This window comes from Mixophyes fleayi, chromosome 4, assembly GCF_038048845.1.
Source record: "Mixophyes fleayi isolate aMixFle1 chromosome 4, aMixFle1.hap1, whole genome shotgun sequence".
Taxonomy (NCBI): Eukaryota; Metazoa; Chordata; class Amphibia; order Anura; family Limnodynastidae; genus Mixophyes; species Mixophyes fleayi.
In genome coordinates this window covers 4,924,255-4,950,001 of record NC_134405.1, presented here as the reverse complement: position 1 = coordinate 4,950,001, position 25,747 = coordinate 4,924,255, and the positions used below count along the sequence as shown (strand labels likewise).

The 25,747-nt window shown below is 49.0% G+C and overlaps 2 protein-coding genes and 1 long non-coding RNA gene across 5 annotated transcripts; 1 reads left to right on the top strand and 2 right to left on the bottom strand.

The window, feature by feature from the left end:
- Window positions 1-1,169: 1,169 nt before the first annotated feature.
- SAP25 (Sin3A associated protein 25) lies at window positions 1,170-7,592 on the top strand. 2 transcript variants are annotated; one of them, XM_075204991.1, is made up of 7 exons: window positions 1,170-1,252; window positions 1,528-1,619; window positions 2,630-2,709; window positions 2,844-2,908; window positions 2,995-3,108; window positions 3,496-3,590; window positions 7,037-7,592. In XM_075204991.1, the coding sequence occupies exons 3-7, from the start codon at window positions 2,630-2,632 to the stop codon at window positions 7,457-7,459; spliced, it is 777 nt and encodes a 258-aa protein (XP_075061092.1). In that variant the 5' UTR covers window positions 1,170-1,252; window positions 1,528-1,619; the 3' UTR covers window positions 7,460-7,592. The 2 variants fall into 2 exon arrangements, with proteins under 2 accessions (XP_075061092.1, XP_075061091.1); XM_075204990.1 differs by having other exon boundaries at window positions 2,992-3,108.
- Window positions 7,593-9,351: 1,759 nt separating this feature from the next.
- LOC142150975 (insulin receptor substrate 1-like) lies at window positions 9,352-24,366 on the bottom strand. Of its 2 annotated transcripts, none has more exons than XM_075206188.1 (5): window positions 23,923-24,366; window positions 21,427-23,167; window positions 17,969-18,258; window positions 15,868-17,779; window positions 9,352-11,139 (listed from the first exon to the last, which is right to left on the bottom strand). In XM_075206188.1, the coding sequence occupies exons 2-5, from the start codon at window positions 21,749-21,751 to the stop codon at window positions 11,132-11,134; spliced, it is 2,535 nt and encodes an 844-aa protein (XP_075062289.1). In that variant the 5' UTR covers window positions 21,752-23,167; window positions 23,923-24,366; the 3' UTR covers window positions 9,352-11,131. The 2 variants fall into 2 exon arrangements, with proteins under 2 accessions (XP_075062289.1, XP_075062290.1); XM_075206189.1 differs by having other exon boundaries at window positions 21,427-22,395.
- LOC142150974 (uncharacterized) lies at window positions 12,640-14,360 on the bottom strand. Its single transcript, XR_012691118.1, has 2 exons — window positions 13,135-14,360; window positions 12,640-13,070 (listed from the first exon to the last, which is right to left on the bottom strand). It is a non-coding gene; the product is annotated as an uncharacterized LOC142150974 (long non-coding RNA).
- Window positions 24,367-25,747: the final 1,381 nt, after the last annotated feature.

Here is a 25,747-nt window from a genome sequence, read left to right as displayed (position 1 = left end):
CACCTGCAGAGTTTAGGTGACAGATCCACTTTGTCTCCAATAAGCAGAATTCCATCAGCTTTGTACAATACATTCATATTTATATAACTCATATATTATATATTATTATATTCATCACATGCTCTTGTGTTTCAAACACCCATTGTCCCATAGATTGTGAGCAGGGTTCTCTTACCTCTCTGTCTGTATGTATTACCCAGTATTGTCTTATTAATGTTTGTTCCCAATTGTAAAGCGCTACGGAATTTGCTGGCGCTATATAAATAAATGTTGATGATGATGATGATGATGCATCAGTTTTCTGGGCCAACCATAAAAAACTCGCCTGCAATTAGTTTACCCACGATTATTGCTACTCAGTACAAAACACTCCTGATTGTCCCTCTTATTTTCCTTTTGCAGTTACCCCTGGACTGAATTGATAGATGAGAACAATGTTTTTTATACATTGGCTTCAGCCCAAGTAACTACAATAAAAAGTGTTGAGGGAGGTTTGGGGGCAAAGGATAGGTTACTTTGTTGACGCGTCTCTTGGTTCTAAGCAGCCAGTGTGTTTCAGAGTTTCTTTCTGTCATGCAAATCACAAAACAAAGTCTACAGCACTTGCAAGGTTAAATGACCCCTCCCATCAGCTAATCTGAAGTCAATAAATAAACAGAAGGGGGGGTTTTGTCTGGGGTCCTGTCCAGGAGAAGGTAGGGGCCACTGCATGCTGTCTATGTGATCTAAGACTCTGTGCCCCAGAACATGAGGGAAGAGACAGATAAAGTGAAATCGTCGTGGGGTAGATAAAACAGAGCTGGTGTGGAAAAGACAGGGATCATTGCTACATGAATGAAAAGTGTTTCTACAGAACCAACTACAGAATATTCCTATTTTTGCCGTCTCTGAATGTCTGCGACCTATATAAGGTTATATTTATGGGGGGGGGGGGAGTACAAAAAGCTCGGCACGTGTCCTGGAAACTACTTTACACTACCGACCCCCATGATAATCTGTGATAATAATACAGATCTAACAGCAGCTAGATAAGAATTGGCTGCCACTTGCGCTTCCGTTTTTCTGCCACAAGATGGCAGTGTTGTCGCCGCGCTACGGGAGTGCTCAACAGGCCGATGGCTGCGATATTCCTTTCCAGCCACTAGATGGCGCTGTGGCCGTGGATAGGAGTTAAACGTGTTTGTATTTGCACCTACAAGTTGCACTTTTCCATTTACCCCCTTAGCAGTGATCTGGTGGCTGCAGAGCTGAGGTAGGTGGTCAGTGCTGCTCAGCTGAGAGAACTAGATCGGGAGTTGTAGACAGCAGGAGGATGCAATGCTCTGTACTGTAATATATAGAGATATTATTGCATGGTCATAATGTTATCTCATTAAGTGTAAAACTCTCCCCCTTCAGATATAAGTAATGCAACTTGTAGGACAAGATCAGAGAATTGCATGCAGTACAACCAGGGAAGTGGTACTGTGCCCTTAGTGTGACAATAGGGACAGTCCTCCAATTTACACATATTTTTTTCTTCCACAGGATCCTGAAAGTATTTAAGGTATAAGATTGGAAATATCCGGCCGGGTCCCCAACAAATACAGTCTGAGGACGCGGCACGAAGCAGGAGAAAGGTGAGCGTCAGCGGATCTCTGTGTTGTGTGGAAATCACTTTAAATATAGCGAATGGAATCTCTTAACGTCTCTTCCTAAGGATTCCTAAAACTATTCCTTGGTTACGTGATATCCGGCAGCGCTGTCTGGACCAGTTACCGCATTATTCATTATTTACACTGGAAGTTTTGATGAAATAACAAGATTTAAAAAATAAATAAAAATCTTTATCTTGGAAGATTATAAACTTTGTTTTAAATGGCTCAAAGCTCCTTTGTATAATAACTTTAAAATAAATGTTCACTTCGTATGTAAATTCAGGATATTTTAACAAACTTTTCACAGTAATTTGACGTTCCCGTCAGAAATACCTTCCTTACTGGCGAACCATTAAAATATACATTAAACCGAGTGTAAAAGTTCTGTGAGTGCCACACATTATATCCATCTGTACATTGGGGTGTCTAGAATTACTGGAGTATTGTGAGAGCTCTGTTATAAAGCACTTTATTCCGGCTAAATTCTTCTGAGAACGATCAGATCCCACAAATGACGTTTCTTCAAATGTTGGGAACGTTTTGCTGTTTGTAAGATTCACAAACGCTGCACATAACATATCTGATTCAACGCCAGCGGTATTCAGGGACTGCGATAATTAATAACGCCCTGCTCGCCCATGCCCCCACCAGCCAGTCAGATCACACGGTGACATGATGGGGGGAGGGTTTACCCAATGTTATGCATTTGACACGTTGTCCACTTACAGAACAACCGCGCTTGATACGCGCTAGAGCCGCTAACGTGTGTTTGTGACTGCGCCCAGACACAAGAGGCGCAGAGCTTTTTCCATTCGTTACGCTGGATTTCAGCATCTAACTGAGACAAGTGGGACGAGCTGTGTACATTATAACTGATCCCATACTTGTATACAGAAATCACTAGCGTTGCTTTCGGTGTATGTCCTGCATTCTGCAGTATGACCACTAGGTGGCAGTGCAGTACTGTGTTTTGACGTCTGTCTGAATTGCAGATGCTGCGTTGGGCTCAGTTAGACAACGACTCGGAGGACGAGGAGGATGAAGATGACTTTTCTGACGAAGAGAATTACAGGTGAGACGAGCGCTGCTCTGACGGCAATAACGGGGCTTCTGTCTTCCTCGTTTGTCGTTGCCTGAGTTTCGGATAGCGAATAATGTGTGTATCCGCTCAGTCCGCTGGTATCACTCTCTGCCTCCCCTTCTCAGGTCTGCGGATGACGCCGAGTTGCTGGGTCCATGTGACGCATCCGTCACCACTAATCACTCCTCTGGTAAGTGTGCGTATGGTTGCCTACCTCCCACTGCCATATTATTGCACACGGTTATTAATGCAATTTTGGTGTCTTGTTTGTAGCAGAAAATATTCACGCCACAAGGACATTATATCACCCGACGTTTGAGGCTTATTACGCAGCCGTGGCGATACTCCAGGCATCGGAAACTCCGGGGATGCGGAGCCGGAGGGAGGAAGGTATTTATAATGACTACATAGATTCTGATAATGACAAACGCCAGTCTCTAGGTGGAACCCGACCACCATTAATCAGGGTCCGGGGGGTTCTGACAAGAAATATATTACCCGTAACAAGAGACCGGGTGAGAACGGTGGTAACAGTGGCCGCCCTACGTTACCCCTCTACATATAGGGGATGTACACCCCCAACACCCCCCGGAAGCTGGTGTCACATGACTCAATCCAGCCACTGATTCCCTGTTCTCCATGGTGCCCCTCACTACTGTCCCCAACGTCACGTAATGCAGATTATTTAATGTCGTCTCTCACCCTCCAGCCCCCTGTGCACATACCTCAAACATGTCTGTGCTGCGCCCCCCTCATCAGTGTTCTCTTCTCCAACAGGTTACTCTGTAAACAACGGGGAATATTACTACACTGACCCGTTACTGTCTGCCGGACATCGGGTGTATAACTGCCTGTCACCCGCAACACAGGATGTAAGTGTCACCCTACAGGGGGAGGGACAGACTCATAGCTCCCTTCTGTCTGTGTCACCCTGCAGGGGGAGGGACAGACTCATAGCTCCCTTCTGTCCGTTTCACCCTGCAGGGGGAGGGACAGACTCATAGCTCCCTTCTGTCTGTGTCACTGTGTCACCCTGCAGGGGGAGGGACAGACTCATAGCTCCCTTCTGTCTGTGTCACTGTGTCAACCTGTAGGGGGAGGGACAGACTCATAGCTTCCTTCTGTCTGTATCACTGTGTCACCCTGCAGGGGGAGGGACAGACTCATAGCTCCCTTCTGTCTGTGTCACCCTGCAGGGGGAGGGACAGACTCATAGCTCCCTTCTGTCCGTTTCACCCTGCAGGGGGAGGGACAGACTCATAGCTCCCTTCTGTCTGTGTCACCCTGCAGGGGGAGGGACAGACTCATAGCTCCCTTCTGTCTGTGTCACCCTGCAGGGGGAGGGACAGACTCATAGCTCCCTTCTGTCCGTTTCACCCTGCAGGGGGAGGGACAGACTCATAGCTCCCTTCTGTCTGTGTCACTGTGTCACCCTGCAGAGGGAGGGTCGGACTCATAGCTCCCTTCTGTCTGTGTCACCCTGCAGGGGGAGGGACAGACTCATAGCTCCCTTCTGTCTGTATCACTGTGTCACCCTGCAGTGGGAGGGATAGACTCATAGCTCCCTTCTGTCTGTATCACCCTGCAGGTGGAGGGACAGGCTCATAGCTCCCTTCTGTCTGTGTCACCCTGTAGGGGGAGGGACAGACTCATAGCTTCCTTCTGTCTGTATCACTGTGTCACCCTGCAGTGGGAGGGATAGACTCATAGCTCCCTTCTGTCTGTATCACCCTGCAGGTGGAGGGACAGGCTCATAGCTCCCTTCTGTCTGTGTCACCCTGTAGGGGGAGGGACAGACTCATAGCTTCCTTCTGTCTGTGTCACTGTGTCACCCTGTAGGGGGAGGGTCATAGCTCCCTTCTGTCTGTGTCACCCTGTAGGGGGAGGGACAGACTCATAGCTTCCTTCTGTCTGTGTCACCCTGCAGGTGGAGGGACAGGCTCATAGCTCCCTTCTGTCTGTGTCACCCTGCAGGGGGATGGACAGACTCATAGCTTTCCTCTGTCTGTGTCACTGTGTCACCCTGCAGGGGGAAGGACAGACTCATAGCTCCCTTCTGTCCGTTTCACCCTGTAGGAGGAGGGGCAGACTCATAGCGCCTTTCTGTCTGTGCCACTGTGTCACCCTGCAGGGGGAGGGACAGACTCATAGCTCCCTTCTGTCTGTGTCACCCTGCAGGGGGAGGGATAGACTCATAGCTCCCTTCTGTCTGTATCACTGTGTCACCCTGCAGGGGAAGGGACAGACTCATAGCTCCCTTCTGTCTGTGTCACTGTGTCACCCTGCAGGGGGAAGGACAGACTCATAGCTCCCTTCTGTCCGTTTCACCCTGTAGGAGGAGGGGCAGACTCATAGCGCCTTTCTGTCTGTGCCACTGTGTCACCCTGCAGGGGGAGGGACAGACTCATAACTCCCTTCTGTCTGTGTCACCCTGCAGGGGGAGGGACAGACTCATAGCTCCCTTCTGTCTGTGTCACTGTGTCACCCTGCAGGGGGAGGGACAGACTCATAGCTCCCTTCTGTCTGTGTCACCCTGGAGGGGGAGGGACAGACTCATAGCTCCCTTCTGTCTGTGTCACCCTGCAGGGGGAGGGACAGACTCATAGCTTCCCTCTGTCTGTGTCACCCTGCAGGGGGAGGGAGAGACTCATTGCTCCCTTCTGTCTGTGTCACCCTGTAGGTGGAGGGACAGACTCATAGCTCCTTTTTGTCTGTGTCACTGTGTCACCCTGCAGGAGGAGGGACAGACTCATAGCTCCTTTTTGTCTGTGTCACTGTGTCACCCTGCAGGGCGAGGGACAGGCTCAAAGCTCCCTTCTGTCTGTGTCACTGTATCACCCTGCAGGGGGAGGGGCAGACTCATAGCTCCCTTCTGTCTGTGTCACTGTGTCACCCTGCAGGGGGAGGGACAGACTCATAGCTCCCTTCTGTCTGTGTCACCCTGGAGGGGTAGGGACAGACTCATAGCTCCCTTCTGACTGTGTCACCCTGGAGGGGGTGGGACAGACTCATAGCTCCCTTCTGTTTGTGTCACCCTGCAGGGGGAGGGACAGACTCATAGCTCCCTTCTGTCTGTGTCAGTGTGTCACCCTGCAGTGGGAGGGACAGACTCATAGCTCCTTTCTGTCCGTTTCACCCTGTAGGAGGAGGGACAGACTCATAGCGCCTTTCTGTCTGTGCCACTGTGTCACCCTGCAGGGGGAGGGACAGACTCATAGCTCCCTTCTGTCTGTGTCACCCTGGAGGGGGAGGGACAGACTCATAGCTCCCTTCTGTCTTTGTCACCCTGCAGGGGGAGGGACAGACTCATAGGTCTCTTCTGTCTTTGTCACCCTGCAGGGGGAGGGACAGACACATAGCTTCCCTCTGTCTGTATCACTGTGTCACCCTGCAGGGGGAGGGAGAGACTCATTGCTCCCTTCTGTCTGTGTCACCCTGTAGGTGGAGGGACAGACTCATAGCTCCTTTTTGTCTGTGTCACTGTGTCACCCTGCAGGGAGAGGGACAGGCTCATAGCGCCTTTCTGTCTGTGCCACTGTGTCACCCTGCAGGGGGAGGGACAGACTCATAGTTCCTTTTTGTCTGTGTCACCCTGCAGGGGGAGGGAGAGACTCATAGCTCCCTTCTGTCTGTGTCACCCTGGAGGGGGAGGGACAGACTCATAGCTCCCTTCTGTCTGTGTCACTTTCACCCTGCAGGGGGAGGGACAGACTCATAGCTCCCTTCTGTCTTTGTCACCCTGCAGGGGGAGGGACAGACTCATAGGTCTCTTCTGTCTGTGTCACTGTGTCACCCTGCAGGGGGAGGGATAGACTCATAGCTCCCTTCTGTCTGTGTCACTGTGTCACCCTGCAGGGGGAGGGAGAGACTCATAGTTCCTTTTTGTCTGTGTCACCCTGCAGGGAGAGGGACAGACTCATAGCTCCCTTCTGTCTGTGTCAGTGTCACCCTGCAGGGGGAGGGATAGACTCATAGTTCCTTTTTGTCTGTGTCACTGTGTCACCCTGCAGGGGGAGGGATAGACTCATAGCTCCCTTCTGTCTGTGTCACTGTGTCACCCTGCAGGGGGAGGGACAGACTCATAGCTCCCTTCTGTCTGTGTCACTGTGTCACCCTGCAGGGGGAGGGGCAGACTCATAGCTCCCTTCTGTCTGTGTCACTGTGTCACCCTGCAGGGGGAGGGGCAGACTCATAGCTCCCTTCTGTCTTTGTCACCCTGGAGGGGGAGGGACAGACTCATAGGTCTCTTCTGTCTGTGTCACCCTGCAGGGGGAGGGACGGGCGAGTGTGATCTGATGTATTTCTCTGCTTCCTGCAGGTGTTTGGCTGTTTACGACTGATGACCCCTCCTCCTATCATGTCTCCTGGTGTATATTTCTCCTCCGCTGTGTCGCAGACCCCCGCTCAGGTTGAAGACCCCGTAGTCGTGCTGTGTATCAGCCGGGAAGCAGAATCCCCCGTATTACACCCTGCAGCAGAGGACGTGTTGTGTGATGCTGTCACTACTAGTGATCCTGTCTTTATTCCTTGTGATAATGTGGGAGTTATCTCCCCCCAGTCACAGGCTGCACTGGGGGAAACGCTGGGACTGGGCCCCTGTCAGTCTGGTCATACTCCGGGGAAGGGGACGAGCCCCCCTCGGTTAGAGCGCCCCCTGGAGGTGATGTCTCACATGTACAGTATCTCGGAGCTGGAAGCTGTGAGCGCTCTGTTACGTTTATCCGGCACTTACACTGTGTGATGCCCAGTAGGGGGCAGAGTAGCGTTCTTCCAATTGTGTCTTTGTTGCTGATACTTTGTTCACGTTTTATAAGTAGGTTTGTGTTAATAAATGTGTCATGTGTTTCATCTCTGCAGAGAACTCTGTATTACTGTCTGTATAGCGGGGGATTAATGGGGGTAATTCATCTGCACAAACAGTAGACTATACAGGGTATAACAGTACAGAACAATAAACAAAAGTACCAATACTTCAGAAACTCCAGGCAGGCAGATGCAATAGACACGGAGCGGAAGAACCGGTATGGAGACAGGAGGGAAGGGGGCCCTGCTCATGCGAGCTTACATCCTAAGGGAGGGAAAACAGACCAGGCACAAGAGGAGCCAGTTGAGGGAATGGAAGAGAGGGGAGAATGAGTGGAGGAGATGGGGGTTAAGTGGATGGTTGGTAGGCTTTGAGAAAGAGGTGAGTTTTGAGTGCACGTTTGAAGGAGCACAGAGTAGGAGAGAGGTGGTTTGGTGTATTACAGCCTCTAGGTGGCGCTGTGCAGTGTTCTATAGCCTGGTTCAGTGTATTACAGCCTCTAGGTGGCACTGTGGAGTGTTCTATATCCTGGTTCGGAGTATTACAGCCTCTAGGTGGCGCTGTGTATCACTCTATAGCCTGGTTCGGTGTATTACAGCCTTTAGGTGGCGCTGTGCAGCGTTCTATAGCCTGGTTCAGTGTATTACAGCCTCTAGGTGGTGCTGTGCAGTGTTCTATATCCTGGTTCGGTGTATTACAGCCTCTAGGTGGCGCTGTGGAGTGTTCTATATCCTGGTACAGTGTATTACAGCATCTAGGTGGCGCTGTGTTTCACTCTATTGCCTGGTTCGGTGTATTACAGCCTCTAGGTGGCGCTGTCTATCGCTCTATAGCCTGGGCCAGTATATAACAGCCTCTAGGTGGCGCTGTGCAGTGTTCTATAGCCTGGTTCGGTGTATTACAGCCTCTAGGTGGCGCTGTGCAGTGTTCTATAGCCTGGTTCGGTGTATTACAGCCTCTAGGTGGTACTGTGGAGTGTTCTATATCCTGGTTTGGTGTATTACAGCCTCTAGGTGGCGCTGTGTATCACTCTACAGCCTGGTTCGGTGTATTACAGTCTCTAGGTGGCGCTGTGTATCACTCTATAGCCTGGTTCGGTGTATTACAGCCTCTAGGTGGCGCTGTGTATCACTCTATAGCCTGGTTCGGTGTATTACAGCCTCTCCCCCCACGTATAAGCCTCATAAACCCACAGAGCAGACACGTCCTCCTTACTCTGATGACTGTAAGCTCTGTGGGCCAGTGTTGGATCTATAGCAGTAGTGTATACTGTATCATCCCCCCGTGCAGGGGCCTCAGCTCTTCCTACGAGCATCTCACATATAATTATAGTCATATACATATATTTATCATATACATATATACACATATATACACACACACACAGGATCTATATAACCACAGAGCCGTCCAGCACAGACCACATGGTACTGCTGGGAGTCATGTGACTCGTGGGCTGGGCCAGGATAGTGAGGACGTACAGAGTATATTAAAGGAGAACTCCACCCGACAATCCCAAGGTCACCCAATGGCAGCGCAGAGAGATGAAGGAATCTCATTGGTCAGGCTCTGCGGCATCCAATCAGATCACATCTGCACAGAGCCTCCTCTGTGATAACAGGATTACGTTGTATATAACTGTCGCACACCTTGAGTGACCTACACTTAAGAGCTAACACTCTAATCTGTCCCCCGGCTGCCTGTGTCAGTGCTCTGGCCAGCAGTCCTGGCACCAGCTAAGAGGCGCTGCAGCAGCTATACCAGTGGCAGCGTGGCGGACAAGATACGTCAATAAGAGATGCGACAAGCAAGAACGACCGGACACATAAGGCGTTCACACACTTTATTTATACACATAGCTTATACAAGGCAACTGGGGCCCACCAATCTGTCAGTTCCCCATTAATAGGCTCAAGCTCAGACCAAACGCAGGAGGCTGCGCTGATGGCAAGCGAGCCTTCTCATTGGCTCAGATTCTTGTCTCTCGCTCTGTCCCTCCCCCCCATAGGCGTTTGGAATGTTCCATTTATCCACAATATAAGGGGGGGGAAGACCAGCTCATTTTTGTAACGTCTTAAATTCTACTTTAGATATAACTATTATCCGGGCTGGAGGCCGCCTATAGTTTAGAAAAAAAGAGGGACTGACATGTATTCCTTTAAATTCATTTCATATAATATATATATATATATATGTCACGCCCTCTTGTGCACCAAAGAATCATCCCGTATGAGAAGCAGCACCAGATTACGGTGACGGTAAGTGGGTCACTAGCGATCCTGTGCCGTTTTCATACAGAGGGCGCTCTCGTACCCGGACAACGTATAATTCCATAGTTCAATAAACATTTCTCAATCCATAATACTTTTATCATATTCTATATATTACGTCATCTTCATAAACATCTATACATTTAATTTTTTTGGTTTCAACACTCTTTTAAGTGATGTAAGACAGTTCCAGACATTGGACACACAACGGCTTAAAGCTCCCATTTCCCGCGCGCAAGCTGCCAGGCCGCCATTTTGAAGGGTGAACCGGCGAATCACGAAGTGGCTGGGCGGCGCCATTTACCAGTGAACACCGACTCGCCTCACAAGATGGCCGCCTCAGGCGCAAGCGTCGGATACACTTTAAAGGGATGAACTGGAGAACGAGACAATCCGTGTCCCAGTAACGGGGATAAAGTACCGGAAACAAAAGGAGCATTTTGCCACCCAGAGGTTATACCTTAAAAGGCCAGTTTGGTAAAACCTACCAAAAAAATAAATAAATCTATTTACTATTAAAGCAGAGCTCCGTCCCCACCTCCGCCCAGGGGGAGGGGGGCGAGCGGCCATTTTGTACTGTTTTGGTATATGGCTCCGTTCTCTGTCTATAACTACATTGTACCTGGATCTGGGCGTTTCTAGGAACCCTTATTATTATTATACTAAGCGTCAGAGGTTTGTGTTTCATTTCGTACCTTTCAAAAACATACAGACATTGTGTACCAAGCAGACTCCATATTGTAAGTCACATATACAAGACGGCGCTCTACTTGAAGTGTCTCGTCACCTGCAAGGAGGCCACCGACCAGTACAGTCTACCAAACAACACAGAAGGGGGTGGACATTTTGTCGGCTGGGACAGCCAATTTGAGGGCCAATCAATTCACTAGTTGCTGGAGGCTTGCTAAGAAGGGCATCGCCCCGGCCTACAAAATGGCCATCTCCTCCGTGTGTGCGCAACAGGTGCCCAGCACCAAGTCCCACTTACACATGACCTACAGAGATTAGGAGGCACCAATGGAGTATTCCCTTTACATGTCCCGGGCCGTCTGCATCCTGAACAATGGCGCTGTTACTATGGCGACAGAGTTAGGCGTTCAGGCCTATATAATGTCAAATGCAAATAAACAGAATAATCCCATTTCATGGGAACCAAGGCACTTTTTTTTTTTTTTCCATTAAAAAGAAAAAGAGTGGTCCTAAAGTTTCGGGTCACTTGTAAGATGCAGGATGTCCACAAAGTGCAAATATAAAATGTCACATGGCGTCCCGAACATTGGGGCGCCGTCGCCTCCTCCGATCTGCGCGGGAGAGCGGCTCGGTCTGCGGACGCAGCTCCTCAGCATTCTGGGAAAGAAGAAAATGAGCGTCACACATGAATAGTTCTGGGGTAACCACGCTCACAGTCATCTGTGTTTCATGTCACAGCGGTCTCCCGCCTCAGCGGGAGATGACAGATAGATTTACAGAGCTCTATAGGGGCCTACGAGACACAGCAGGAAGGCCCGGGAACAGCTGTCCCTACATTTCTCATCCCCTCTTCGGATCGCATCCCATCTGGCAGCACCATAAATAACTGGGACACATGAAAGAGGCCGAGTGACCTCTGGTTATTTTGGGGGGGTGGAGATGAAGTGGCTGAGATGGCAGCAGCAGTGGAACAGTGCAGTCCGTTCAAATGCCCCGACCCCAGGCACAGAGGGGTCACGTACTGGAAACAGAGGGGGCTAGAACATAAGGGGTTTACTCTCAGTCCTGCGTGACATAGAGACTCATTCTGCAGACTGTGCATTCTACATGTATGTTCAAACCCACATCCTCTGCACCTCCCCCAGCCGCAGGGAGACACGTCCTGGTCTCAGGACCAGACCATGGGTTAAATCCCCTACAGACATCACATGACCAGATCCCCCACACCCTATGTAATATAAATCTACACCTAGTATACCGAGGGCCGCCCCCTCCCACCCCTCATTTACACCGCAATGCCCCTCTGTGTCTCCCGAACAGTGCACAGAGAGACCGCTGAGGCCCTATAATGACTGGGCACCGAACCACATAATCTACTATATAAATGCCTAGTGGCATGTGCGGAAAAAAAAAAACCAAGCTGCAGCGCCACCTGCTGGGCAGAGTTATACACTGACCTATATATTTCTTGAAGGAGAAGTGACAGTTGGGAGTGGTTGGTGGTTGCCGGGGGTGACAGTGGGGAATTTTTAACACCTTAAGTTGCTTGATGAAGGATGTGGCGATGAAGATGAAGGATGAGGTGATGGAGAAGAATGTAAGGTGGTGACATGTGGACAAAACCATGTTAAAAAAGGGCGCTTGCGTCGGGAAGTAACGCTCTTCCCCTGAGGAGGCCTGGGCTAGGCCCAAATGCATGACAAGAACCTTTTTAACACCTTAAGTAGCTTGATTTGACTAGAATGCATGAGTATCATGCACGGGTTAACTTGTATAATATATATACCTCCATCTCGCTACTATTCCTGTACTGGCCTCACACACACAGCTCTGTCGCTAAACCTCCATCATGTCCTGTATCTCTCTACTATCCCCGTACTGACCTCACACACACACACACACAGCTCTGTCACTGCACCTCCATCCTGTCCTGTATCTCTCTACTATTCCTGTACTGAGCTCACACACACAGCTCTGTCACTACACCTCCATCCTGTCCTGTATCTCTCTACTATCCCCGTACTGACCTCACACACACACACAGCTCTGTCACTACACCTCCATCCTGTCCTGTATCTCTCTACTATTCCTGTACTGACCACACACACACAGCTCTGTCACTACACCTCCATCCTGTCCTGTATCTCTCTACTATTCCTGTACTGACCTCACACACACAGCTCTGTCACTACACCTCCATCCTGTCCTGTATCTCTCTACTATTCCTGTACTGACCTCACACACACAGCTCTGTCACTACACCTCCATCCTGTCCTGTATCTCTCTACTATTCCTGTACTGACCTCACACACACAGCTCTGTCACTACACCTCCATCCTGTCCTGTATCTCTCTACTATTCCTGTACTGACCCCACACACACACAGCTCTGTCACTACACCTCCATCCTGTCCTGTATCTCTCTACTATTCCTGTACTGACCTCACACACAGCTCTGTCACTGCACCTCCATCCTGTCCTGTATCTCTCTACTATTCCTGTACTGACCTCACACACACAGCTCTGTCACTACACCTCCATCCTGTCCTGTATCTCTCTACTATTCCTGTACTGACCTCACACACACGGCTCTGTCACTACACCTCCATCCTGTCCTGTATCTCTCTACTATTCCTGTACTGACCTCACACACACACAGCTCTGTCACTACACCTCCATCCTGTACTGTATCTCTCTACTATTCCTGTACTGACCTCACACACAGCTCTGTCACTACACCTCCATCCTGTCCTGTATCTCTCTACTATTCCTGTACTGACCCCCCACACACACAGCTCTGTCACTACACCTCCATCCTGTCCTGTATCTCTCTACTATTCCTGTACTGACCTCACACACAGCTCTGTCACTACACCTCCATCCTATCCTGTATCTCTCTACTATTCCTGTACAGACCTCACACACACACACACACACACAGCTCTGTCACTACACCTCCATCCTGTCCTGTATGTCTCTACTATTCCTGTACTGACCTCACACACACAGCTCTGTCACTACACCTCCATCCTGTCCTGTATCTCTCTACTATTCCTGTACTGACCTCACACACAGCTCTGTCACTGCACCTCCATCCTGTCCTGTATCTCTCTACTATCCCCGTACTGACCTCACACACACACACAGCTCTGTCACTACACCTCCATCCTGTCCTGTATCTCTCTACTATTCCTGTACTGACCACACACACACAGCTCTGTCACTACACCTCCATCCTGTCCTGTATCTCTCTACTATTCCTGTACTGACCTCACACACACAGCTCTGTCACTACACCTCCATCCTGTCCTGTATCTCTCTACTATTCCTGTACTGACCTCACACACACAGCTCTGTCACTACACCTCCATCCTGTCCTGTATCTCTCTACTATTCCTGTACTGACCTCACACACACAGCTCTGTCACTACACCTCCATCCTGTCCTGTATCTCTCTACTATTCCTGTACTGACCCCACACACACACAGCTCTGTCACTACACCTCCATCCTGTCCTGTATCTCTCTACTATTCCTGTACTGACCTCACACACAGCTCTGTCACTGCACCTCCATCCTGTCCTGTATCTCTCTACTATTCCTGTACTGACCTCACACACACAGCTCTGTCACTACACCTCCATCCTGTCCTGTATCTCTCTACTATTCCTGTACTGACCTCACACACACGGCTCTGTCACTACACCTCCATCCTGTCCTGTATCTCTCTACTATTCCTGTACTGACCTCACACACACACAGCTCTGTCACTACACCTCCATCCTGTACTGTATCTCTCTACTATTCCTGTACTGACCTCACACACAGCTCTGTCACTACACCTCCATCCTGTCCTGTATCTCTCTACTATTCCTGTACTGACCCCCCACACACACAGCTCTGTCACTACACCTCCATCCTGTCCTGTATCTCTCTACTATTCCTGTACTGACCTCACACACAGCTCTGTCACTACACCTCCATCCTATCCTGTATCTCTCTACTATTCCTGTACAGACCTCACACACACACACACACACAGCTCTGTCACTACACCTCCATCCTGTCCTGTATGTCTCTACTATTCCTGTACTGACCTCACACACACAGCTCTGTCACTACACCTCCATCCTGTCCTGTATCTCTCTACTATTCCTGTACTGACCTCACACACAGCTCTGTCACTGCACCTCCATCCTGTCCTGTATCTCTCTACTATTCCTGTACTGACCTCACACACACAGCTCTGTCACTACACCTCCATCCTGTCCTGTATCTCTCTACTATTCCTGTACTGACCTCACACACAGCTCTGTCACTGCACCTCCATCCTGTCCTGTATCTCTCTACTATTCCTGTACTGACCTCACACACACAGCTCTGTCACTACACCTCCATCCTGTCCTGTATCTCTCTACTATTCCTGTACTGACCTCACACACACAGCTCTGTCACTACACCTCCATCCTGTCCTGTATCTCTCTACTATTCCTGTACTGACCTCACACACAGCTCTGTCACTACACCTCCATCCTGTCCTGTATCTATCTACTATTCCTGTACTGACCTCACACACACAGCTCTGTCACTACACCTCCATCCTGTCCTGTATCTCTCTACTATTCCTGTACTGACCTCACACACAGCTCTGTCACTACACCTCCATCCTGTCCTGTATCTCTCTACTATTCCTGTACTGACCCCCCACACACACAGCTCTGTCACTACACCTCAATCCTGTCCTGTATCTCTCTACTATTCCTGTACTGACCTCACACACAGCTCTGTCACTACACCTCCATCCTATCCTGTATCTCTCTACTATTCCTGTACAGACCTCACACACACAGCTCTGTCACTGCACCTCCATCCTGTCCTGTATCTCTCTACTATTCCTGTACTGACCTCACACACACAGCTCTGTCACTACACCTCCATCCTGTCCTGTATCTCTCTACTATTCCTGTACTGACCTCACACACAGCTCTGTCACTACACCTCCATCCTGTCCTGTATCTCTCTACTATTCCTGTACTGACCTCACACACAGCTCTGTCACTACACCTCCATCCTATCCTGTATCTCTCTACTATTCCTGTACAGACCTCACACACACAGCTCTGTCACTACACCTCCATCCTATCCTGTATCTCTCTACTATTCCTGTACTGACCTCACACACACAGCTCTGTCACTACACCTCCATCCTGTCCTGTATCTCTCTACTATTCCTGTACTGACCCCCCACACACACACACAGCTCTGTCACTACACCTCAATCCTGTCCTGTATCTCTCTACTATTCCTGTACTGACCTCACACACAGCTCTGTCACTACACCTCCATCCTATATCTCTCTACTATTCCTGTATGGACCCTCATCATACCTGTTCCGTCTCTGCTGCCCCTCCTGAGCTCTCCAGACATCTGGAAGTCAATGCTGGCGTAGGTGTTGATGCAGGGACTGGCTCCCACACTTCCACTCTTCATTGGCTGTGGCACAGTGGCTCCCACCAGTGTGGCGATCGGGGGTGTAGCTCCTATATCCTTAGCAAGATCCAGATCTATATAATTTAGCCCGGACTCTGCTACTGGAGCCCGGGTCCCATTACAAGAGGTGACTGGATTGGAGACGGAGGTATTATCGGAGCAGTGTCTCATTCTGATCGGGGGATCAGCCCTTGTGAACTTTGTACGTTCTGGACCCTTGGCCAGACTACAGGCTGTAACTCCGACGAGCAGGCCCCTCAGTTCCAAGTCCTCAGAAGTAGGGTTTGTTAGCACCGTCTTCTCCACGTGACCCAACACATTCTCTGCTGAGGCCTCCGCTGGCATCTTGGCAGTGGCGGGCAACATATTTTCTGCAGGTGCTATGGGCCGGAACATCTTATCTGGGGTAACAATGGGCCAGAAATCATCTTGTCTGGATGCCTTAAGAGACTTCTCTATGGTTGGCAATGGCCATGGCACCATATCTGCAATGGGTCTAGAATTTGGTTCAGTTATCGATAAATGGCCAAACGCATTTTCTGGAGTTGTATTTGATGCCTTCTCAACTACATGTCCAACGGCCATTTTTACTTTCGAAGTCTCCGGTTCAAAATTCATTTTGGTGTAGTCTCCGTTGGTTACCTGATGGTTCTGTGTGTCCATGGCTATATATTCTGTCTGGTGAACATCTACTTTCTTCCTGGTCAACTTTTCCTGTTTGGCCCTGAAATGGATGCTCACGTACTCCCCAGGGCTTGGTGGCCTTCGGTAGTGTCCAGGCAAAGTGCTTGCCCTCCAAGTGTCCACAGAAACACTGAGAGGCCTGCGATACCTCCCACCGCCGACCTCTTCGAGGCTGTCGGAGGACGAGGAGCAAGAATTACGGGAAGGAGGTGCTGGTTCTATCTTGTACGAACGAGGAAGTGATCGGTAAGAGGCGGGGATCCTTGTGGGCCCGTGAGTCGAGGACAGTGAATTATCCGGTGGTGGAGGGGTACTAGAGGCAGAGCGGCTTAACGGCCACATGTTCATGTAATCTGAAGCTTGACTGTCAGCGCTGCCCACCGACATCTCACCGGATGGAGGCCAGCTTGTCCTCTCTGGGTCTGGGGAACAGCTACCAAGTGGCGACATCATGACATAGCCGGCCATTTCTATAGGAGCCGGAGGGGAGATGCTGTTGGGCGTCATGGGCATGTAATCTTGGGACCTGCTGCCAGGCAGCATGGGCATGTAACCAGCTTCCCGGCGTTGTTCGCATCTGCCCATCATTGCATAATTATCTTCGTTTTCTAATTTAACAACCTTTTTGTCTTCCTCCTCGTTAGGTCCGATGAATGCAGACACAAGGTCCAATACTTGTGATCTTCTCCCGAGTTGTCCCATGGAGATGTAATTGGTTTCTCCCGATACAGGTGATGGTGGTAGAAATGTTGGAGGTTCGTACAGGCAAGGACTTGACCCATACTCGTCTGAAGAAGCAGAGCCATAGTCGACCGGAGGTTGGTTGGCTTCAACACGTAGAGGCTTTTCTTCATCCTCTTCAGGGGAACGTGGACTGTGGTCCCTGGGTAACGAGTGAGGTTTCGGAGCTGGTGAGCTGTCCACCGTGACTTCAATCCTGGAACGACGAGACAAACCGATTTGGCTGGGGGGTGGTGGGTTTGGCAGGTGACGTCTGGATGGGACGGAGATGGGAGTGGAGGAAAGAGACTGACTCTTGGTCCGTGGACGAAATTCCTCACTAAGGGACTTCATGGCTTCCAGAATGGTCTCGTGCATGTTCTGAGCAACAACTGAGTCTTCCACCTAAGACAAAATGTGAGTCTTTAATGAAGGACTCGGGATTCAAAGGGACAAGAAAGGGAAAGTGAAGAACAGTGGGGAAATGTCGGCTGATCAATGAGTCAGTTAACTAGTTTACATAATAAATACACCATATACAAGCCCGGCCTCCTCTGATCAGTCAATAAACCATACCCGTCCTCCACACTGTACCTGCATCCACAGCTCTCCGGGGCCGGTGACAGCTGATCGCCCCACCTCCACAAAGAAATAGTTGTCCGAATGGCCACATCGCCGGACGTTCATGAGCTGGAGGGTGACGGAGGGGGTGTCGGAGCGGAGGCGCAGGAAGCTCAAAGTGCGGTCAGTCAGACAGAGGCGGTAAATCCCAGACAGGTTGCGGGTTTGGCCTAAACCCCGAGGACGAAGGCTCACTTGCCAGACCTCTCTGAAGGCCGGGCCAGGCCAACCAGCTCCCTCGCTGGAGGAGGACAGGGTACGAGCTGCGAAGCAGAAGAGGAACAGAAAAAAACATTAAAATTGCCTTAGTGCAGTCAGTCATCTACCCTACCACAGCCATATCGCGATGGAAACGTGCTTTGGCTTCTACATCATGTTCGTACACCCCAAGACTCTGACTCCCATCTGACAGACTCGCCCTCATACACACCTGGAGTTCCAACTCTGTAGCCAAAAGGTTTATACCCCCAGCACATACTCCCTAGGACTCTAAAGGTTGTCAATCTCTGCCCCCTAACCACTCCCTCCCCCCCCCCCTTTGTGAGGTCCATGCTCCGTACCAAACCATCGACCAAGAAAAAAAACACTCTTTGGACCCTGCCCCGTAAAGAGAACCACACCCCACCTCCACTAGGAGGGCTCCAACACAAAGTTACCCTGTCCCATACAACCCCACTTCCTTCATGGACCTTGCCCCACCTCACCAGAGAGAGAGCTCCATTTGATGTACTATTATTCGACATTAGCAGATTATCAGCTCTCTAGAAGTCTGCAGAACATCGCTCTGTTCCAGCTACCCCCTGACACACTGAAATGCTCCGCAGAGCGTTTCGTACACAGAAACCAGAATGATCTAGATCCAGAACAGCCACAGTTTTTGCAAGATGGCATCTGACAGTAGGTAAACGGATCGTGGCGTCACTGCGATGGGAGGACAGGGGTTAAAGCAAACTACAGGACAGTGAGAGAAGAGGGGGGGGGGGGGTAAAGGTGTGACGCTCTGCAGGAAAAACAAGGAAGATGACGCCAGAATCACCATAGAAACACACCTTTGCTGTAAGCAGGTTCGGTTACTGTGGCAACTGGGAGTCAGGCTTTTGGGCCTAGCAAAAGAGTGTCAGCTTTTAAGGACAGATGTGCAGAAATCAAATTACAAGCAACAATACATTATAGCACGTGAGCCGCGTTACAGATACGGAAACCACTGGCGTAAGGACTGCCGAGGACGGCTAAGTGCACAGTCCCAGCGATGGGGGGAGGGGGATCCTCTGAGGCAGCGCGGAGAGAGAACGTGAATGTAAATTATCACATGTAAAAAATCATTTAGTACACGTAGCGGAGATTCTGCTGTGCATCCTGCATTATTCATACGTATAAAGCTACACTAGGTGCAGATATCACTCTGCCAACCATATAATGACTGCAACAGCTCCACCATCAGGCCAGAGAAGGGAATTACACCAAATGTGATCATTTACAGACACTACACCAGTGTTGGCTAACCTGTGACACTCCAGGTGTTGTGAAACTACAAGTCCCAGCATGCTTTGCCAATATATAGCAGCTTATTGCTGGAAGGGTATGCTGGGACTTGTAGTTTCACAACACCTGGTGTCACAGGTTAGCCAACACTGCACTACACCATGCCGTACGCATACAGTACAGACACCGCTACAGCATGCCAGATACACACACAACCCAGTACAGACACCGCTACAGCATGCCAGATACACACACAACCCAGTACAGGCACCGCTACAGCATGCCATATACACACACAACCCAGTACAGACACCGCTACACCATGCCATATACACACACAACCCAGTACAGACACCGCTACACCATGCCATATACACACACAACCCAGTACAGGCACCGCTACAGCATGCCATATACACACACAACCCAGTACAGGCACCGCTACAGCATGCCAGATACACACACAACCCAGTACAGGCACCGCTACACCATGCCATATACACACACAACCCAGTACAGACACTGCTACACCATGCCATATACACCCAGTACACCATGCCATATACACCCAGTACAGACACCGCTACACCATGCCATATACACACACAACCCAGTACAGACACCGCTACACCATGCCATATACACCCAGTACACCATGCCATATACACACAGTACAGACACCGCTACACCATGCCATATACACACAGTACTCCATGCCATATACACACAGTACAGACACCGCTACACCATGCCATATACACACAGTACACCATGCCATATACACACAGTACAGACACCGCTACACCATGCCACATACACACAGTACACCATGCCATATACACACAGTACAGACACCGCTACACCATGCCACATACACACAGTAGACACTGCTACACCATTCCAAATACACACAGCCCAGACACTACTACACCATGCCATATATACACACAGCCCAGACACTACTACACCATGCCATATATACACACAGCCCAGACACTACTACACCATGCCATATATACACACAGCCCAGACACTACTACACCATGCCATATATACACACAGCCCAGACACTACTACACCATGCCATATATACACACAGCCCAGACACTACTACACCATGCCATATATACACACAGCCCAGACACTACTACACCATGCCATATATACACACAGCCCAGACACTACTACACCATGCCATATATACACACAGCCCAGACACTACTACACCATGCCATATATAGACACAGCCCAATACAGTCACTATACCAGGCCATATTCACACAGTGGACACTACCTGGTGTAGTAGTGTCCACTGTGTGCATATGGCCTGGTATAGTGACTGTATTGGGCTGTGTGTAGTAGTGTCTGTACAGAGGTGTGTGTAAATATATATATATATATATATATATATATATATATATACACACACACACACACCTCTGTACAGACACTACTACACCATGCCATATACAGAGAGTACAAACACTACTACACCATTCCATATACACAAGCAGACAGCCCAGTACAGACAGTACACCATGCCATATACACAGTACAGACCCTATTACACACTTCTGTATACACACACACAGCCCTGTAAAGACACTGCACCATGCCATATACACACACACAGCCCTGTACAGACACTACACTATACCATATACACACAGTACAGACACCGCTAAACTAGGCCATATACACAGTATAGACACGACTACTCCATGCCATACACACTCAGCCCAGTAGACACTACACCATGACATGTGTACACACAGTACAGACACTATTACACCATGCCATATACATACACACAGCCCTGTACACACACTATTACACCATGACACACATATACACAGACGGCCTAGAGACTGTTATCTGGTAATATGTGTAATCTGGTTAATGTTAGTATACGAGATAAGAACACAATGAAGCGTCAGCAGTTGTATTACCCTGCGATTGTAGCTCCTGGATAGCCTGGTACCAGGCCTCCTGCTCCTCTTCTCCCTCCGCAGACACGCAGAGCCCCCCGTCACGTGTGTACAGGACCAGCAGGTGCCTCCTCTTAGCATCCGCCCTCTTATTAACACCAAACGCCTCTTCCAAGACCACGGCTCCGCGAGGATCCCCGGACCCATCCGCCAGCCGGAACTTCTTCTCACTCTCGTAGTACTCCAGCCTGGCGGGGCCCCGGGCCCCGGGACTGCGCAGGACAAAGTATCTCCTCCGCATAGACTTCTGCTTGCGCAGGTAGCCGCACTTCTTCACGTCGTCCATCTTCGGACACGCCAAGACTCGATGCCTTTCTCAGCTTCCCGTCAACGTCTCTCTGCCCATGAAAACAAAACGTGGCCCCAAACAGTCCCGGGATCCCTACAAGACACCATCTAGTTCTCCTCCGGCTCGTCCGTCCAGGAGGAGCTTCCTACGACGTGGTAGCACCTTGATGGCGGCACGTTTCCCATAGACAGGTCAGGATCAATGTCTCCACTTTATATTCTAGCTCAGTTATCGGCCAGAAAAGCTGCGGGAGAGTCCAGGTTAATGTGCACGCTGTCCCCGGATGCGAAATGTTCTTTTGCCCCCCTCTCTAGATAAATACTCCTTATATTCCAGTGCCGCTCAATATGCAGGTCCTGAATCCGGGTATTGTGCTAGCGCAGTGAAATATCTAACCTGATGATCTGAAAACGTCAAGGATTTTTTATTTTTCTCCCCATCCAAGGTTAAACTGCTCCCAAAAAAAAGTGCTATGTTGGCGTCTTCTAGTCCTCAAAACAATAACAAAATAAAACTGTAAAAGAATGAATCCCGGAGGATGATAAAGGTTTTATGCACCAGACAGTGATACTATAATGTCAGAATACGGGTCCTCCTGATTCAACGCACCGTCGTTACAACTCGGAGTTAACTGGGAATATCTGATGGCAGAAGAAATACATTCACGCATCAATGTGGCAGTAGCAGAAGAGAACAGCAATCCCTTCTAGCCCGAGGCGATGCATTAGTTTGTTAGAGTCTGCAATGAACGAGGCGATACCTCTCAAACAATAAGCCACTTTTAATTCAGCCGGATTTAGAGATTTTTCTTCCCCCCCCTCTGCTCCGATTAGATCCTAAGAAAACTGATCCCGGAGACTTTGAGGAACAAGCTGAATTTTGTTTTAGGATTTGTCGGGATCCCCCAGATGTTTTCAATTAAGAATCGAGGTTTTATTTCAACTTTCAGACTTTCAAGGGGGAATTTAAAAATAAAAACAAAACCCACAGAACAGATAGATAGATAGATATATATATATCTATGTATACGTAGTGCAATCACACCCCAAAGATCTATCTAGAATACTTTTTAAAATAGTAAATTCTAAACTCTGATATACTTGGATAGCAAAATAAAAATCTAATGTGCAAATGATTTTTGTTTTCCTGTAGTCTTTAAGAGAAAACGAGTTAATTAAATGTCAAAAAGGCGTTAAGGACTCGACGTATAGACAACGTTCAGGGTAAATGCTTATCGTTAACTCTAAAGGTTGCGCTTACAACTATAGACTACTCTTTGGATGAAGAAATTCGCCTTAAAAAGAAAAAAAGAAAAATACTTTTAGATAGAGATATACTGAGATCATCAAATACTGAAACACAAAAAAGGCTTCGTACAGTGTTTGGCAGCTTATACAGGACGGTGTCATCCACCTGAAGAGAAATATATAGGTTAGTATCACGGAAAAGTCAACAGTCAAAGCACAATCTGCAACGTCAGCATTAAATTAGATGACTATGATTATATGCAAGGGTGCCAAGCTACCAGGCCGCCCCCTCTGTAAAATATATATATCTTTATGTTCCAGTAACTCGTACGTCTTTATTTAAGGCCTCTGTAATCCCAAAACTCCAATCGTACCTTAAGCACCAACCAACAAATCAGTTTATATTATAGAACCTGAGGGACACATTGCAACAACTTGTTTTTCACAAACTAAACATCAAAGTGACACAATAACAACAACAAGGAACAGATAACTGAACTCTACGACACTTTGGCGTGGTGCAGAATATTATACAGATTGCTGGGTAAACCGGTCAAAGCCACGATATAGAATAATAAAAAAGTGAAGTATTTGGGAGTCTATATGGCAGGAGAGAGACTGAGACACATCCAGGGCTGGCAGAAATGGCTTTGAAAAATGAAATATTGTGCAAAAGAAAAAAAGAAGTTGTTTTTGCAATGTAGATGTTATTCTCCAGCAACATATAACTGACACCACAGCATGCAACTTGCAGACAGCATGCATGGGCCTTCTCCCACAGAATGCATACTGCCTATATACACATTATACATGCACACACACACTCTCTGCAACTCAGTGTATTTCCACCCCCAAAAATGACCATTTCTCCCCCACCAAGCTGGGCTGTCAGCTGTCTGCAGGGGGAAAATGGGCTCTTACCAGCTGCAGAGTCAGGTTTCTGTCTGGCCAGGAGCTGATAGTTGCAGCTTGTGCAGTGTCCTTTGCCCTGAATCACAAGTCAATAGAGTGAATGCAGAGAGATTGGCTGCCATTAAGCCCAGTCCATGTGCTCTCTACCCCCCTGCAGACTGACACACGGGGCTGGCTGGGGGACGTTATTTTAAGGGGGGGGAAATACCTGGTTAGCAATGCATGAGGTTCCTTCCATGCAGAGTACAGCTGGGGGAGGCACAGTCCTCATACAGCAGCCCCCTCCAGGACTGCAGGCTTCCTCCTCTGTGCATGCAATGTGGGGGGGCTCTGCATGTGTGTGGGGGGGCACAGAGAGAGAGGGGCTGGGTGCAGGGGCCACAGACAGAGGAGGGAGAGACAGCTCCACTAAACTTGTTATTCACTATCTCCACCCATGGTCAGACAGCTGCTGGAGACAGCGCAGGGTCCTAGAGCCTCCAGCTCTCCTGCTGACACCAAACTAGTACTGAGATCTCCCAGTATATACACTGCTGGTACTGAGATCTCCCAGTATATACACTGCTGGTACTGAGATCTCCCAGTATATACACTGCTGGTACTGAGATCTCACACCCAGTATATACACTGCTGGTACTGAGATCTCCCAGTATATACACTGCTGGTACTGAGATCTCACACCCAGTATATACACTGCTGGTACTGAGATCTCCCAGTATATACACTGCTGGTACTGAGATCTCCCAGTATATACACTGCTGGTACTGAGATCTCCCAGTATATACACTGCTGGTACTGAGATCTCACACCCAGTATATACACTGCTGGTACTGAGATCTCCCAGTATAGACACTGCTGGTACTGAGATCTCCCAGTATATACACTGCTGGTACTGAGATCTCCCAGTATATACACTGCTAGTACTGAGATCTCACAGCCAGTACATACACTGCTGGTACAGAGATCTCCCAGTATATACACTGCTGGTACTGAGATCTCACCCCTAGTATAGACACTGCTGGTACTGAGATCTCCCAGTATATACACTGCTGGTACTGAGATCTCCCAGTATAGACACTGCTGGTACTGAGATCTCCCAGTATAGACACTGCTGGTACTGAGATCTCCCAGTATAGACACTGCTGGTACTGAGATCTCCCAGTATAGACACTGCTGGTACTGAGATCTCACAGTATATACACTGCTGGTACTGAGATCTCACACCCAGTATATGAACTGCTGGTACAGAGATCTCACACCCAGTATATACACTGCTGGTACTGAGATCTCATACCCAGTATATACACTGCTGGCACTGAGATCTCATACCCAGTATATACACTACTGGTACTGAGATCTCCCAGTATATACACTGCTGGTACTGAGATCTCCCAGTATAGACACTGCTGGTACTGAGATCTCCCAGTATAGACACTGCTGGTACTGAGATCTCCCAGTATACACACTACTGGTACTGAGATCTCCCAGTATATACACTGCTGGTACTGAGATCTCACACCCAGTATATGAACTGCTGGTACTGAGATCTCACACCCAGTATATGAACTGCTGGTACTGAGATCTCACACCCAGTATATACACTGCTGGTACTGAGATCTCATACCCCGTATATACACTGCTAGTACTGAGATCTCCCAGTATATACACTGCTGGTACTGAGATCGCCAAATATATACTGCTTCTACTGAGATCTCCCAGTATATGCACTGTTAGTACTGAGATTCCAGTATATACACTGCTGGTACTGAGATCTCTGAGTACCCTTACCTCTGAGTTACTTGTTTGGTCTCTTTCCTAGGACCAGAGTTGTGTG